The sequence below is a fragment of the Coffea arabica genome, chromosome 4c, assembly GCF_036785885.1.
Source record: "Coffea arabica cultivar ET-39 chromosome 4c, Coffea Arabica ET-39 HiFi, whole genome shotgun sequence".
NCBI lineage: Eukaryota > Viridiplantae > Streptophyta > Magnoliopsida > Gentianales > Rubiaceae > Coffea > Coffea arabica.
In genome coordinates, this window is record NC_092316.1 from 755,881 (window position 1) to 770,693 (window position 14,813).

Here is a 14,813-nt window from a genome sequence, read left to right on the forward strand (position 1 = left end):
CCTGGAGACCTAATTCTCAGAAAAAATTCAGTCAGCCGAGCTGAACCGCAAGGGAAATTATGCCCGAAATGGGAAGGCCCTTACCGAATTGTGGAATCTGACCCTAAGGGGTATTGTAAACTGAGTTACCGAGATGGCTCATTAGTGCCGAGATCTTGGCACGCCGAGAACCTTAGGTTGTATTATGCTTGAAGTTGTGACTTCATTCAGTTATTTCATCAAAGTTGACTTTAGCTATTTAGTTATTTTTCAACAATATGATGCCCAGCATCCGTTATTAAAAAATAAGGGGGACAAACAAGGGATGAAATCAAAGCAAGAAACAAAAAACGCTGAGATGAGAAGAAAAAGGCTTTCATTCAATAGAAAAGAGTGCTACAAAAATACAAGGCTGAGGTCCGAATGCTACTAAGCACTCTCCACCTCGGTCACCCCCTAAAGCCTGAGCCTAGACCCCCTTCTCGGCTCCATCCCCGGTCTTGGCTCCCTCCTGGGCAGCCTTCTCTTCGACCTCTTTTCCGCCGGGGTGTTCATCTCCAGGTTCTTTGCCGATGTCCCCTCCGACTTCGTCCCCCCCGACTTCGTCTCCCTCAGCTTCCTCTACTTCCACCTCCTCGAACACGTCGTCGAGTTCGGACAGCCACTTGTTGAACTCGACTTGGACTTCGGCCAAGTTCCTTCCTGCCTGAATGCCTTCGGCCATCCGATCACATAACTCCTTGGAGTTTTCATTGTAGCTGGCATGACTTTTCAAAGACTCCAAGGCTTCGGAGGAGAGGTGAGCTGCGGCCTCGTCAATGGCCGATGTGAAGCCAAACATGAAGTTAGGCGTAAGCAGTTGGCCGAGGTCCTTGATGAAGGCATCGGACCTCCGAAACGCGTCCACAGCCGAGGCTCCAGCACCCTCGAGAGCTTGTGCGTGGGACTTCTTCACTTCGTCTCCCCTTTTCTGCTCCTCCTCGAGGGCTGATCTAAGACTATTCATCGTAGCCTCGGCCTCCTCACCCTTAGCTTCAGCCTCTTGAAGTTGCCTCTGAAGCTCCGACTTCTCGGATTCGGACACCGCCAGTTGTTTCTCCAACTTGGAGATCTGAATCTGCAGCTTGCCGGTGTCCTGCTCCTCGACTAGAGCACAGTATCTGTGAGCCATCTCGGCCGCAAAAGCTGAGTTGGAAGCCGTGGTCACCATCAGACTTTGAACCAGCTCGGCCGGGCTCAGTTTTTTCATGAACTCCAAATCCCTTGGCAGAGTGGAGTGCATTACTAGCTCCTGTGCAACTCGAGGATGCTGGCACCGGTCGTTGACCGAAACTTTCCAGTTCGGACACCAATGATTGCCGGAGTGCGTCTTCTCCTCCCCGGGAAACACTGGGGGGCTATGGAAACGATTCCATAGCGAAGTCCCCGAGACTGGATTGGCCGGGGCCTTCAGCTGCTTGCCTCGGCCCTGAGGAGGTGGGAGTGCCGTAACGACTCCGAGAGGCACTCTCTCTGGCACGGACGAAGTGGACCCAGTAGCCGCAGTGGCCGAGCTGCTCTGGCCGACCTTGGTGGGAGTGCTTGTAGCCGCCGGGGTCTTGGCAGCCTGTCCTTGTGCTTTCTTCTTCTTCGGCGGAAGTGCCGATGTCTCGTCAGTACCCTTCCTCTTCGGCCTCTTGGCCACTTCGGACGAGCCAGAGACGACGAGGTCGGACAGTTTAGTCACTGCACAAGAAGCAAATATTATCATATGCCTTAACCGAAGTGAAAGCAAAGCTACGAAAGAAAAATTACAAGGCTTCTTAAGTTCAGTGGAAAAGAAGGGAGCTTTGGCAGTATTGATCACGGCTCGACTTATCCCCCCATCCACGAGCACGGCTTCGGGGTAGTCATGGCTGAACAGCCGAAGTCCCGACTTCATCAGCTTCTGGAAGGACTCCTCTTCGGCATCTCCCGCAGAGGGGTCGGCCTTCGCCTTAATTGGCCTCCACCAAAAACCCCTCGGAAAGTCCACTCCGGACACGAAGAAGTAGTCGCGCTTTCAGTTCTTGATCGAGCTCGGAGCACCGATCACCAACTTCGGGATGGCATTGTTCCGGTTGCCAACATAAAACCATCCCTTATCCGTCGCGTGCGCCTTGAGGGTGTAGCATCGGCGGAAGAGATCGACGGAGGGAGTCACCTCCTGATGTCGGCACAGCATTTCAAACCCCACAATGATGCGGATCGCATTCGGGGTGAGTTGGGTGATTCTCACCTGGAAGTGACGCAGTAAGTCCCGGAGGAACCTCGACGTCGGCATCCTCAGCCCGGCCTCCAGCTGTTGAACGTAGACGGCCACCATGCCAAAGGGGGGTTTCGCGGCTGTGTCATCCACCTCGGGCGGCAAAATTTCGTACCACGGCCGGAAGGGGTACTTGTCTACCACCTTCACGGCCCTATCTCTTCCTACGCGACTCCTAAACTTCGGCATCTGGCCGAAGTCGATGTCGGCTGCGTCCACTGGAGCAACTGGCCCCGGAACACCCTCGTCATGGGGTATCTCGGTCCCGAGCTCGGTATTGTATTCGACCTCGGAACCACCCTCACTCATCTCGGACGACTCCAACTCTGAGGCTGTCTCTCCGACCCTCACCTCGGTCGACCCCTCTGAACTCGGTGTCGACCCCTCCGAGCTGGACGTCGTCGCTTCTTCTTCAGGATCTGGCCTCACCTCGGCCTGGTAGTTCGGTGACACGGTTTCCTTACGGGTCTTCGCGGTTTTAGCCATGTGTGAAAGACAAGATAAGAAGGAAAAGGGATACTTACTATTGTATACCGAACTGGACGAAGTGGATGACTTCGGCTGTGACTTCGGCTGGCAGGATTGATCTCGGCAACGCTCGCAAATTTTGCAAGTCGCGGGCAGAAGAAGAAAATGATGGGCCATGTGGTGAAAAGGACCCCCTATTTATAGGGGATGGCTAGAATCCGAAGAGGTGACAAGAATACGAAAAGACGACCACATTCGAATTCAAAACGCCGTGGCACTCTCTCTCTTCATTAATGACCCGTCCTTTCGACTGACACCCCATCATCACGAAACGTCCCACTACTTCACGACATGACGGTTGCGTGTCAACCGACCCTCCACGTCCTGTCAAATGACTCGCCCACGTGTCACGTCTCCGCATCTTCCGGGGCAGTTTCGGGACCTCGACTATTCAGGACTTCAGCACAAGGAAGCCTCGGCACCTCCCTTGCTCGGAGCATCCGAGGCTTGGGGGGCTTATTGAGGATGCTCACCTCGGCCATCCCGAGTGGCCGAGGTGAACTCACCTCGTCCCTCATCAGAGCTCATCCGTGTCCCGGGCATCACCCCTGAGCTCGGCCTCGGCCGTTTCCCTAGCCTACTGTGTAGCCGACCTCGGCACCCCCACCTCAGCTGCACGCTGATGATGTCAAACCACCTGACATCACCCAGGACCAGTGCTTTATCTGAAAAGCACTGGAAGCACTTAATGGCACCTGCACAATACACCCCGTCATCATGCTCAGGCAGCTACAGTGTCAGAGTCAAACCTCCTGACACGGGACAGAGCCGTAATGACCAGAGGGTGGGTCCCACCAGCATAAGCCCTCCGCTCTGTCCTCTACTCTCCCTCTATAAATACCCCAGACACACTCCCAACAAGTAAGCCTACACTGTTCATTAACTCATATTCTCATTATTCTCGTTCTCATACTAACTTGATCGTCGGAGTGATCCCAGGGGAGAAGCCCCGCCACTCACTTCGGACACCGAGGTTCACTTCGGACACAGGAGTTCACCTCATTTCATCTTAGAGAGGACTGATCCAGGTCGGTCTAGGTACCAACCAAAAATCACCTCCTCATCCAGCTTTGCCAGTTTTCCTGCAACAAGGTTCAAAGGCTTGTTGCGTGCCGTGGACATTTACCAACCAAATACTAACAGAAATTACGCTGATCAGGAGGGAGCAAGAGTCACAAAATGCTGGTGGTAATCAATCCCCTTTATAAAATGATGGCAGTAGATGGTGATTGATTAAGTTTCCAGAAATGGTCAAGTCATAATATCAGTAGGGGTGGTTGATTCAGGCTTCCTGCTTCAGTAGCAATTTCTCTAAGAAGATAAAGCGGTAGAAAAAAGAAAAGAAAGAAAAGTTTCGCCTCCCTAAAAGCAATAATTGGAAGCATTGATGGAGATTTGGGGGGACAACGATCCGTAAAAAGACAATGGGAGGGCACGAATGTTCAAATGTTCAATGCAATCAATTGGTTACAGCTTACAGGCAGCAGCAGAGCAGCGTCTCGACAAAGTTGAGTTGGGAATTGGGATTTCTGCAAAATGGGCTATCAAATTTGGTTCAATGCAGTCAAATTCGCTATGATATTAGGTTTCACGTTGCACATTTGAGGACAAAACACGACAGTTGTACGATTGAAGTCGGACTACCTTCCAGAAGTCGAGTCTTTATGTTTTGCCAGGACTGATTGGTACACTCATAGCCTAAGTAGAGGATGGCGGAATATAAACTTGGGATAATTTAGATTTGGGCCGGCCACCGAAGAAATCACCCCGAAGAAATCACGTCTCACCGACTGTGCTGATTCTTGCTATAATAACCCGTTTGGCTCACCCTTTTAATAGCTGATCTATACCATCCTTTACGCACACACAAATGGGGAATGGCAATGCACGAGACCATAGGGAATGAAGACCTTTTTGTTAACTGGAACATGGGATCCGTCTCAATTGCTTCAAAATGATTCTGCAAATCGAAGTTGTTAATAGTTCGCACGTCCATGCGTACGCCCTATATATTTGTTTGCTTGTTAAAATAATAATAATAAAAAAAACAACTAGGGGACATGCGCTTTGATTTTGTCACAAAATGCAGAGATGCAATCGAGGGTGATTATTTGAAGAAGAGAAAGCAGGAGAGAAAAAATGGCGTGTAATCAAACTCTTTATCGCATCTAAATGCGTGAATAAAGAGTGATACCTTGATCTTGATCCGTGTTTAGCAGTACGTATTTAGGAAACCTTTTTTTTTTTTTTTCAAATGTTAGTGCAAATGGAAGGAGCTTACGTCCATTGATCACGAGGTTTCGACTTTGAAATCCATGAAAATAAAAAGAACTACATTGGGAGAGAAAAACTTCAATCTCGTAAGAAAATCAAAACAATTCAAACAAGATTAATCGCAAACGTAAAATAAATGATGCGAGTACTAGTGACTTATTTTAAAGCGAGTACTTGGAAAACTTTACTCGCATGACAAACAAAAAGAGGTCGAAGGAAAGGGAAATTGATTGAGGATGCACAAATCCTTGTGAATGAACTAGAGTAGTACTCACCAACAATCGTAAACAACACACGCACATATTATCTATGAAAAATTCACAGTCCAATTCAAAAGGCATATCGATTTTCAGGTTATATTGAAGATCTTAAGTAGGACGTACACGTCACTCACAATCGATGTGAGATAGAGAAAAACGGGGAGGGAAAGGGCGATAGAGTAGTACGTTACTATCTCCGAAGTGACCATCAAGCATGGGCCGGGTCCCATGGAGCTCAAATTTCTCAAGGAAAAATAGGTAATTTACGCTTGAACCGAACCCAACCTTATCTGATGATGAGTGATGACGAGATTGGCGTGTTGCAGTGAAGAAGTTAAAAAAGATGGAAGAAAGAAAATGGCGGGGCCAGCCTGTGGAATTTGGAAGGATATGACCGAGTCACCGTCCCCTGTCTCCATCTTTTTCTGCTCCGAAAATCGGTTGAATGAATGACTCAAGGAACCATCCCCGCCTGCTTTTTACCTCTCATCTCGATTCTCATCTCACTACACTACACCTAGTACACTAACACTACACTACTCGTGGCTTCGAACTGACTCATTCCACATAGCTCCACTAGCGGCTAAACAGCTGAATTTCCCTCAATACTCACTTGTGCTACTAAAATTTTCACTATGTCTTATTTCTTACCCAGTCCATCATATTTTACATTTTTGCTACTAGCAGCCTATTTCTGTTATTGAATATGAAAGTCTAATGCGAACATGCACAAATGCTTAAAAATTAAACCAATGATTGGTGTCACTAATCTCGCACTTATGCTTCACATGCAAGAAGTCTATCTAACGTCTAATTTAAGTAATCTCTTATTAATTTTCACACTAGTCATTCTATTTTCGCTGCAATTAAGTTTGCATATTAACTCAAGATGCAAAAAAAAAAAAAAAAAATTTCATATTATTATATGGCAACGTGCTAATTAAGTTAAAGTATCAGTAATTGTATTGGAATCAAGTTGCGATAATTTATTATTTAGGAATTAATATTTTATTAAAAAATTTCACACATAATTTTATGTGTGTAATTTGGCTCCACATATATATTGATTTTATGAAATTTATTTCCTACTATAATTTTTTGATATATATATATATATATTTTTTTTTTTTGGTTCTACAAGTTTTAATTGCCTTTGTTTGTGTGGATTACACTCTTCTGAGGTTGGGCTTCAAAAGAAAAATATGATAAAGAACAATAAAATATATGAACTTGTGATTTTAAACGTTCATAAATATTATGGGCACCGACCACACATTTATGTCCTACCTAATAGAAGCCATGAACAAAGTATTATTGATTCCCTCGAAGCCGTTGAGATTTGAATGATGGACAGAGAATCTTATTATTATTATCATTTGTTATTAAAGGTAAGGGGAGAGCCTGAATTTTATCACTCGACTTGATAATTAGCTACCGTACCTAATTCCGCTTCACATTGGAGCTCAGACCTCCATTAATTAAGAAATCAATGGCTTCAAACCAAGCCATATTAGCCGGAGCCACCCACTTACCCAAAGCCATACCAGCCAATCTTATCCAACTTTCTCTGTTACGCTCTCCTCCTCTTCTCTTCTCTTCTCTTCTCTTCTCTTCTATAAGAAGCCTAGAACTTCCGAACAGTTCCTTCCTGCTTTTAGCTTTTAAGCATAAAAGAAAAAAAATTTAAAGAAAACACACCATTTTCTTTCCTCTTTGTAACAGTCGTATATCGTTTGGTGTCACCAACGTATTAGTGCTGCTAAACCCAGGACATAGCATCACCCTATTTCGGTTGTTACAAAAGAAACAGTACTAAAAATATCCGTAAAAGCACATGGGTTTCCTCCACAAGCTCTGGGACGAAACGCTTGCCGGGCCAACACCTGAATCCGGGCTTGGCAAACTCCGCAAGTACAATTCCTTTTCTGGCGCTCGTCCATCTGCACCAGCTGCTCCAGCTACCATGATGATGGGATCAGTGGATGATCATCTGATCCCTGTTTCACGGAGCATTACTATCCTCCGTGGCAACTCTCCTACCATGCGATATGCCTCTGCTACCCCTGATTCCGGCTCCGTCCCTTCTTCTCCCGCTGCTTCTGCTTCTACCACCCCAACTTCTCCACTTTCACGTAAGTCTTTTGCATGCGACTCGGGATTCAGAGGTGTTTTTCTTTAAACGATTTGTGTTGTTCTCGTCTTGAAACCTTTCTGCTGCTTCTCTTCATTTCTTTTCTTTTCTTTTTTTTTTTTGGGCCTCCGGTTGGGTGTGGTGTAGCGACTGCTCCTGGTCATGGTGGAAATTTTAAGAAGTTGACGAGGAGAAAATCCAATTCGGCAGCCTTACAACCAGGGGAGCCAAAAAGCCCGGCGGGCTACGATTGGTGATTTTCTTCTCCGTCACCTTTTTGGTTTTTCATTTGACTTTAGTTATGCATGATCTCGTTGCAACAATTTTGTTATTTTTTCAAACTCCCTCCTCCTTCCCCCCCCTCCCCCCCCCCCCCCCCCCCAACAAAAAAAAAAACAACAAAAAAAGGAGTACACGGAGAGGTATATTTTGTCTTCTTCTGTTGTACGATCGAATATCGATCACACGATGCTAATATAGTGATAATTCTTTAGTGCGGTTAAAGAAATGGGATAATAATTTTCTGGTATCAATTTATCTGTATTGCAATCAACATCAAAGCTGGATTCATTTGAGGAAAAAAAAAAAAGGAAAAAGAGGGGGGGGGGGGGGTGGCTAAACGTTTTTCCAGTATGCTAATGTAATTACCTGTAAGGTTTCAGGATTCTCACGCGTGGTGTAATGATACAACTGCAGGATTGTACTAAGCGCTTTGGATCGTTAATAGAGAAGCGAGAGGTGACCATTTTTGTCTGGGAAATTAGATGCCAGCTACACCCGCCAAGGCAAATTCCTTTTTGTACATACGTCCCCCCAAAGTATATACTACTAAAATAAACCAAAAGTTTCTTTTATCATATCTCTATCTCATGGTGTGTGTGTGTGTATATATGATTGTAAATATAGGACAGCAGCATGGTTAGAGCGAGGGGGTTGGACCGGTTGGTTGGTTTTCTACTAGTGTTTTTGTTGACTTTTCTGTACATAGAGCATGGCTCTAGTTACGCATGTATCTTGTTTGAGTTGTGCTCGCTAATCAATGAAATTTCTGCACCGGATGATACGGATGCAGCTATCTGCCTGTTTTACAAACACTTTGGATGGGTGTTATCGATCTAGAGACGAGCATATTTTGATGTCACCCGATATTTAGGTTGAATCAAAATAAAAGAAAAAAAAATGGAAAGCTTCCCAATTTTAAAAGAATTAAGGTTCGACCCAAGCTGAGCTTATTCACTTTCTGGTGATGGCAGCTGCTGCAATTGCAATATCTTCGATCGAGAGAGAGTCTCGAAATGCAATGGTTAAACTTCTTCTATCATTTAGATTTGTCAAAGTTATCATCAATAACTTTGCTAGATTGATGCGTACGTATTAAATTTGACCTGGCCGTCACCAGAGAATGTCTGCTCTTTAGCGATCGGCAAAAGAAAATGTAAGGATCAAATCACTGCACTTACATGTTACGCGTCGTCGGATTCATAAAAATTTGTTCTATATATAGCTACTTTCAACACTGAAAGTGAGAGTTATATCACGAAGAAATTAAAGCGTGACGCACGCATGCATGTCCTGTCCTGTCTTTGTCACTGGGATCCTAAACATTTTTGCCAATGAGGCCGTGGAAGAAAGCTGTATGCCTTCCAGTAACACGAAGCAAACATACACACAGCTTCGGTCAACGAAGAAGGTTTAATTGCTCTCACGTGGCTGAACAATTCAGCGGTAAGCGGGTCTTAAAGATCCTTGTGGTCACGGGTTCGAATGTTATCTTGGATTTGAACTCCCGTGACTCGTCTGGAATCGCTGCGTGGGGCTGTGGCACATTTCACCGGTTTGATGTGCCGGCTCGTATCCTAAGAGTTCGAATCGAGGTATATTCTGAGTTAAAAAAAAAAAAAGAGAGAGAAGGTTTAATTGCAAATATTAACGTACGTTAAGGCTGAACATGAATGAATTTCTTCCGGACCCAGAAAACGTACTAGAGCCGTTGTACTTGCATATGAAATCAAACTACCCTGTTCTTTGTGATGTTAGAACAATCGGAGTGGAAATGGTGGGGAAGACTCTTGGATTTCTCTCAGCTTTTGCAAGGGCTTTTAAACTTGAAGCCCAAAGCCATGAGCCCATTACTCTCACCTGAGGAATGCAGTACTACCTTTAAAAATGAACGTCTGCTAAGCCACCAACACATCCACGCCACTGCTTCTTTGATTTATCCATTTTACTAGCTGATGATTGGGACACCCCGTGAGAAGGTGTCCGCCCTCTTTTGTTTCTGGACTCCTGCTGACATCATCATCGCCATCGTCTGATCCCCAAAAGCCAGCACCGCCACGTTTTCATCCCCTTCGGCTTCAGACAGTCGCTCTGTGCGACCACCGCTAATATCAGCATCCCATTTTACAAATGCACTTTTTAGAAAAAAAAATCAATTGATTTCGCTCCAACCCTAACACGAACCCTCCTCCGGCCACTGAAAACGAAACTCCGATTTCACAAGTTCAAATCTCGATGTTGATACTCAAGTTTGTACTAAATACCTTTCTAATTTTCGCATTTGCGAACATGTTGATTTAAATGCTTAAAATTAATTCTAAAGTATTGGAGAAAAGTTTTCAATAAAACCAAGAGAAAGCTCTCATTATTTGCCGAAATTTGTCTAACGAACCACTATTACAAGGTTAGAGTAAAGTTATTTATAATCAAGATATCTAAACTAGTCTAAATTCGAATCAAACATGAATTACATCATTTATTCCATTAGAATTACTAATCTAGTGGTCCAAGTAACTTATACAGCTAGCCATTTATTTCTAATAACCAACAATTAAGTAACTAAATAAAATATCCTAATTAATAGAACGCCAATTAGAGAGAAAAAACCTTAGTTATTTGACTCGAATCCGTGAAGGGATTGTGGGCAGAGATTGAACTAAGAAAATTGAAATGAAACGCTTCACGGAAGCGCGCTGCGGCCCAATCTATGGGGCGGATCTATTAAGTCCCTTCTTCTTCAGCTTGGAGCAACATGCAATGCTCAATCTCCTTCTATGTATTTGTGAGGTCCAAATTAATATTGAACGGAATGTTGATACTTGAATCGTTTGGCCCTTCGACAGCTTGCACTTCATCATCAAACCCCATTCGAGAATTGTTCAGTCTTAAACCAACTTGCATTTTCACAATGTCGAATTGATTGCTTTACTATTTTTATCCCAAGGAATGCGCGAAAAAAGAAGAAGAAGAAGAAAGAGTTTACACTGGCTTCTTTTTATTTTTCTCAATAAAAAATATTAAAGATTAATATTTTATACGCTGCTAGCAAAATTGGATAGACGTTGCATGGTAAAATTTAAATTCTAAGTAATGTTTATGTATCCAAATTCACTATCGTCAACAACACGTGTAAGCGAGATTAATTATCGTCCCCAATTTTTGCTCACCAATTTGTGGTACCAAGCCATGCTACAACATCAGCACACGCGGTAGCAGAGCACCGGGGCCGTTGCCGCCAGGTAAGCCGTTAAGCTCCGTTTAGACAGAACGGTGAGAGGGTTCGAGTCCGGCCAATAATTTTCTCCTCAATTGTTTCTTGGCAGGTTTTTTTTTTTTTTTTTAATCAATTATCATCCATACTCCTATTCTATCCTAATCTAACTAGAGGGAGGCTCAACTAAACCTACGGAGAACTGATGGGGACAAAACCACCACCGAACCAAACGAATACACTACGCACCCGTCTGAATTTTTTTGAAGAATCATATAATGTGTGAATTTATTATGATACTCGAGCACGTGAATTTGAGTGAAATTAAGGTGTCCTTAGGCCAAAAATATATAGTAGTAATAATAATAATAATTGCTAGTAAGCAAATAGTGGTACGTGAGTAGATGGTAAGGATTTATAGCGAGAGGAGTCTGGTACTAGCATTGAATTGGCTTGCATTTAGATTTTGGTGCTCAATGAAAGCTGATGTAGCGAACCTATCCACTTTTCCCTACAGACCCTTGATTGATTAATCGAATTCATCGGAATGGCCGCTGGTATCATCAGTTGCCGGGATTTTACCATTTGTAGTTGTTCTAGTCTTGTATAGAGAGAGAGAGAGAGAGAGCCCTTTGGCTTCCAAGTATTCTCCACAGACAGCTTCCACCAACCAAGAACAACTCTCTCCTGAAAACGGACACAAAGATGAAGAAGCAAAGTCCAGTTGGTGAAAGAAAAAGAGAAGCGTATTAGTAGTAGTAGTAGTAGTGCTTAAGTGCCTGCAACCGATTAACGCCGTGCCTGCCTTCAGAAAAAAGAAAAAGAAAGGAAAAAAGGGGAAAAAATCAGAAATGGCAGAGGGAGGATAGAGATAAGCAGACAAAAACAGGGGAAAAGGTCCACCAAGCCAGCCGGCAGTAGTAGTTGCCAAGACTAAGAGAGGAGGCGAAGGGCTCTAGTGGTCGTCGTAGTAGTAATAATAGTACGACTATGATGGGGCTGGCTGTGGAGGAGACTGATGAGGCATCATTTCATCACGCCGATGACCGGTCTCCCAGTAACCAACCCAATAACATCCGAACAAGTATTCGGACCATCCCCTTTTTCTCCCTCCACGTGTCCCACCCCCTTCCTTCATTCATTTTACCGACGCCGTCACCCTCCTCCCCTTCCAACTCGTTCTTTTCCGTCAACCGATAAAATCCCAAAACACTTTAAAAAAAAAAAATAGAAGCCCAATTTGCGTGCTTGCAATTTTTTTGCTTCCCCCGTTCCCGGTCTCTTTTCCTGCAATTTTTAACCTACTCCTACATCCGTTGCAAAGTCGTCAGCCTTAAAACAACGTCCCCCCTCCCCGGTCATTAATTTCCGCCGGTCAACCTCTCTCTAAAACCTACAATAAGCCCTAAATAACCAAACCCCCTCTTTCTCCTTTCCCTTCTCTCTCTCTCTCTCTCTCGCACAGTCACGCACTTGTTCCCCTCCCTCTGACGCCTTCGCCCACACACACACACACACTCTCTCTCTCTCTCTCTCTCTCTCTCCCTCTAGATCGCTGCGAGATTTCGACCTCCGGCATGGAAGACGACGAAGAAACTCAGTCACATCCATCGGGAGGTACCGGATCTCCGGTGTCACCGCGTCCCAACGGCAGGATAACGGTGACGGTGGCTGCTGTTCCGCCTTCTCAGAACACGCTAACTCTGGCGTTACCCATACAACAACATCAGCAGCAGACGAAGCCTACTGGAAATAGTGGAGGTGGTGGGAGGGAGGATTGCTGGAGCGAAGGGGCCACCGGGGTGCTAATTGACGCCTGGGGAGAAAGGTATCTAGAGCTCAGCCGGGGGAATCTTAAGCAGAAGCACTGGAAGGATGTCGCTGATATCGTCAGCAGCCGCGAAGACTACACCAAAGCCCCTAAAACTGATATTCAGTGTAAGAACCGGATTGATACCGTCAAGAAGAAGTACAAGCTGGAGAAGGCCAAGATCGCCGCCGGTGGTGGCCCCAGTAAGTGGCCCTTCTTTGAGAGGCTTGATCAGCTTATTGGACCTTCTGCTAAGCTTAACTCCTCCGTACTGGCTTCCGGGGGTGGCGCGGGGGCAGGGCCGTCCTACTCCGGAAGCCAAAGGGTAGTTCCTATGGGAATCCCGATGGGAGTTAGATCAGCTCCTCAGCTGAGGCAGCAGCAAGAGAAATTTCCACAACAGCACCTTCAGAAGCAGAAGCAGCAGTTCCGGAAACGGCCTCCCCCTCCTCCTGCGGTGGATTCGGATGAGGAGTCCGAGCCCGATGGTTCGCCTGACTCGGCTGATGATTTTCCACCTGCAACGTACGAAAGGAAGAGGCCGAGGAATCAGCGGGAGCTGATGAATTTGGGAGGAGGAGTAAAGCCTGCTGGGCCTGGAACGAACAGGGGGAGAGAGGGAGGTGCAGATAAAGCAAGTGTTGTTGTGGGGAAGAATTGGGGGAATTCAGTGAGGGAGCTGACTCGAGCTATACTTAAATTTGGGGAAGCTTACGAGCAAGCTGAGAGCTCGAAGCTGCAGCAGCTGGTGGACATGGAAAAGCAGAGGATGAAGTTTGCCAAAGAGCTGGAATTGCAGAGAATGCAGTTCTTCATGAAAACGCAATTGGAGCTCTCACAGCTCAAGACCAGTAGTAGTAGGAGAGTTGGGAACAATAACCACCACCATCACAGCAGTAATAACATCAATGCCACCATCCACACTAACAACCACCATAGTGATAGCAGTAACTAGAAGAATATATAACTTAGATTTACTCAAGTTAGATTGGGTTGAATCTCCGGGTGAAGCACCCATGTTGTTGAATAGAAATTTGTGTCTGTATCAAGGCAATTGCTAGTTTCTATCCTCATTTCTTTCTTTCCTCTCTGTAACCAGTTTCAAGAATTCACTCTATGTTAGAGCACAATGCTCCATTACACAAGTTATTAAATGCCCAACTGAAGATTCATCAATCGCTTTTCTTTCGTGCATTTGCCAGCTCACAGAAAATGCATTTCGTGTTTCTGAACGGTCATTGCAATGAACATATGGGGTAAATTAGAAAAAACATTCTGTCGATCTTTTCTTTTAACATATGAGAGATTAGCCTTCTTAGCAACTAGTTCAATCATGCCAGATGTATACAGTTAGGAAGGCCGCCTCCGGTAACATTTGCAAGTTCATCTAACCTGGGACTAGAACATACCTTTCTTCCCTGCTAGGGGAAGCTATTCATATCCGTGACTCTCACATTCTTCAACTCGAGTACTAGTTGTACAACCTCTGCGAGCGCATCTTTGAAGTCCATAGTTTCTTCCCAAAGCAATGGTTCAGCAGTCCTCATTTCGATGGAAAAGCTTTTTACTAAAATGGTTCAGCAGTCCTCTGCGAGCACATCTTAGAAGCGAGTATCCCGGCAGCTCCTTGACCATGCTCAATCATCTATTGAAACTCGGACTCATCAGAAGCTTTGCAAAGGGAGCAGCTCCGGCGGCAGTGAGGGTCACTCGTCACGCTGGCAGCATCAAAAGATGATCTTGATTCAGAAACATCAATGAAAAATTAATTCTTTCAGGGCATCCATCTTTTTTCCTTCTCTATCTCAGGAACCCTCTGCTTCAAACTTTTATTGAGATCATCTTGCGATAAACTATGAAGCTTCTTTCAACAAGTTTGGAACAATATTCCACGAACTCCACTCATTTCATATGAGGAAGTTGGCCCCTTTGTTGATTTAATTGTGTGATAAAATAGCTACAGCTTTTAAAGAGGTACATCAGCTCAATAGAGGAAGTTAAATCAAGCAGAGGCAAGAACAAGGCATCATTCTAGTACTGGATTTTCAAGTGATGTC

The 14,813-nt window shown here is 45.0% G+C and overlaps 2 protein-coding genes across 4 annotated transcripts; both read left to right on the forward strand.

Annotated features, from left to right (window-relative positions):
- The first annotated feature begins 6,855 nt into the window (after positions 1-6,855).
- Positions 6,856-8,548, forward strand: LOC113739494 (dormancy-associated protein homolog 4). Of its 3 annotated transcripts, none has more exons than XM_072045183.1 (4): positions 6,856-7,457; positions 7,604-7,709; positions 8,119-8,241; positions 8,363-8,548. In XM_072045183.1, exons 1-4 carry the CDS (start codon positions 7,160-7,162, stop codon positions 8,415-8,417), a joined length of 582 nt encoding a protein of 193 aa, XP_071901284.1. In that variant the 5' UTR covers positions 6,856-7,159; the 3' UTR covers positions 8,418-8,548. The 3 variants fall into 3 exon arrangements, 2 of the variants coding, with proteins under 2 accessions (XP_071901284.1, XP_027122517.1); XR_011812847.1 differs by having other exon boundaries at positions 6,888-7,457; positions 8,153-8,241; XM_027266716.2 differs by having other exon boundaries at positions 6,893-7,457; positions 8,153-8,548.
- Positions 8,549-11,416: 2,868 nt separating this feature from the next.
- Positions 11,417-13,932, forward strand: LOC113739948 (trihelix transcription factor ASIL2-like). The gene has a single exon (XM_027267382.2). It carries the CDS (start codon positions 12,524-12,526, stop codon positions 13,709-13,711), a length of 1,188 nt encoding a protein of 395 aa, XP_027123183.1. The 5' UTR covers positions 11,417-12,523; the 3' UTR covers positions 13,712-13,932.
- The last annotated feature ends 881 nt before the right edge of the window (positions 13,933-14,813 follow it).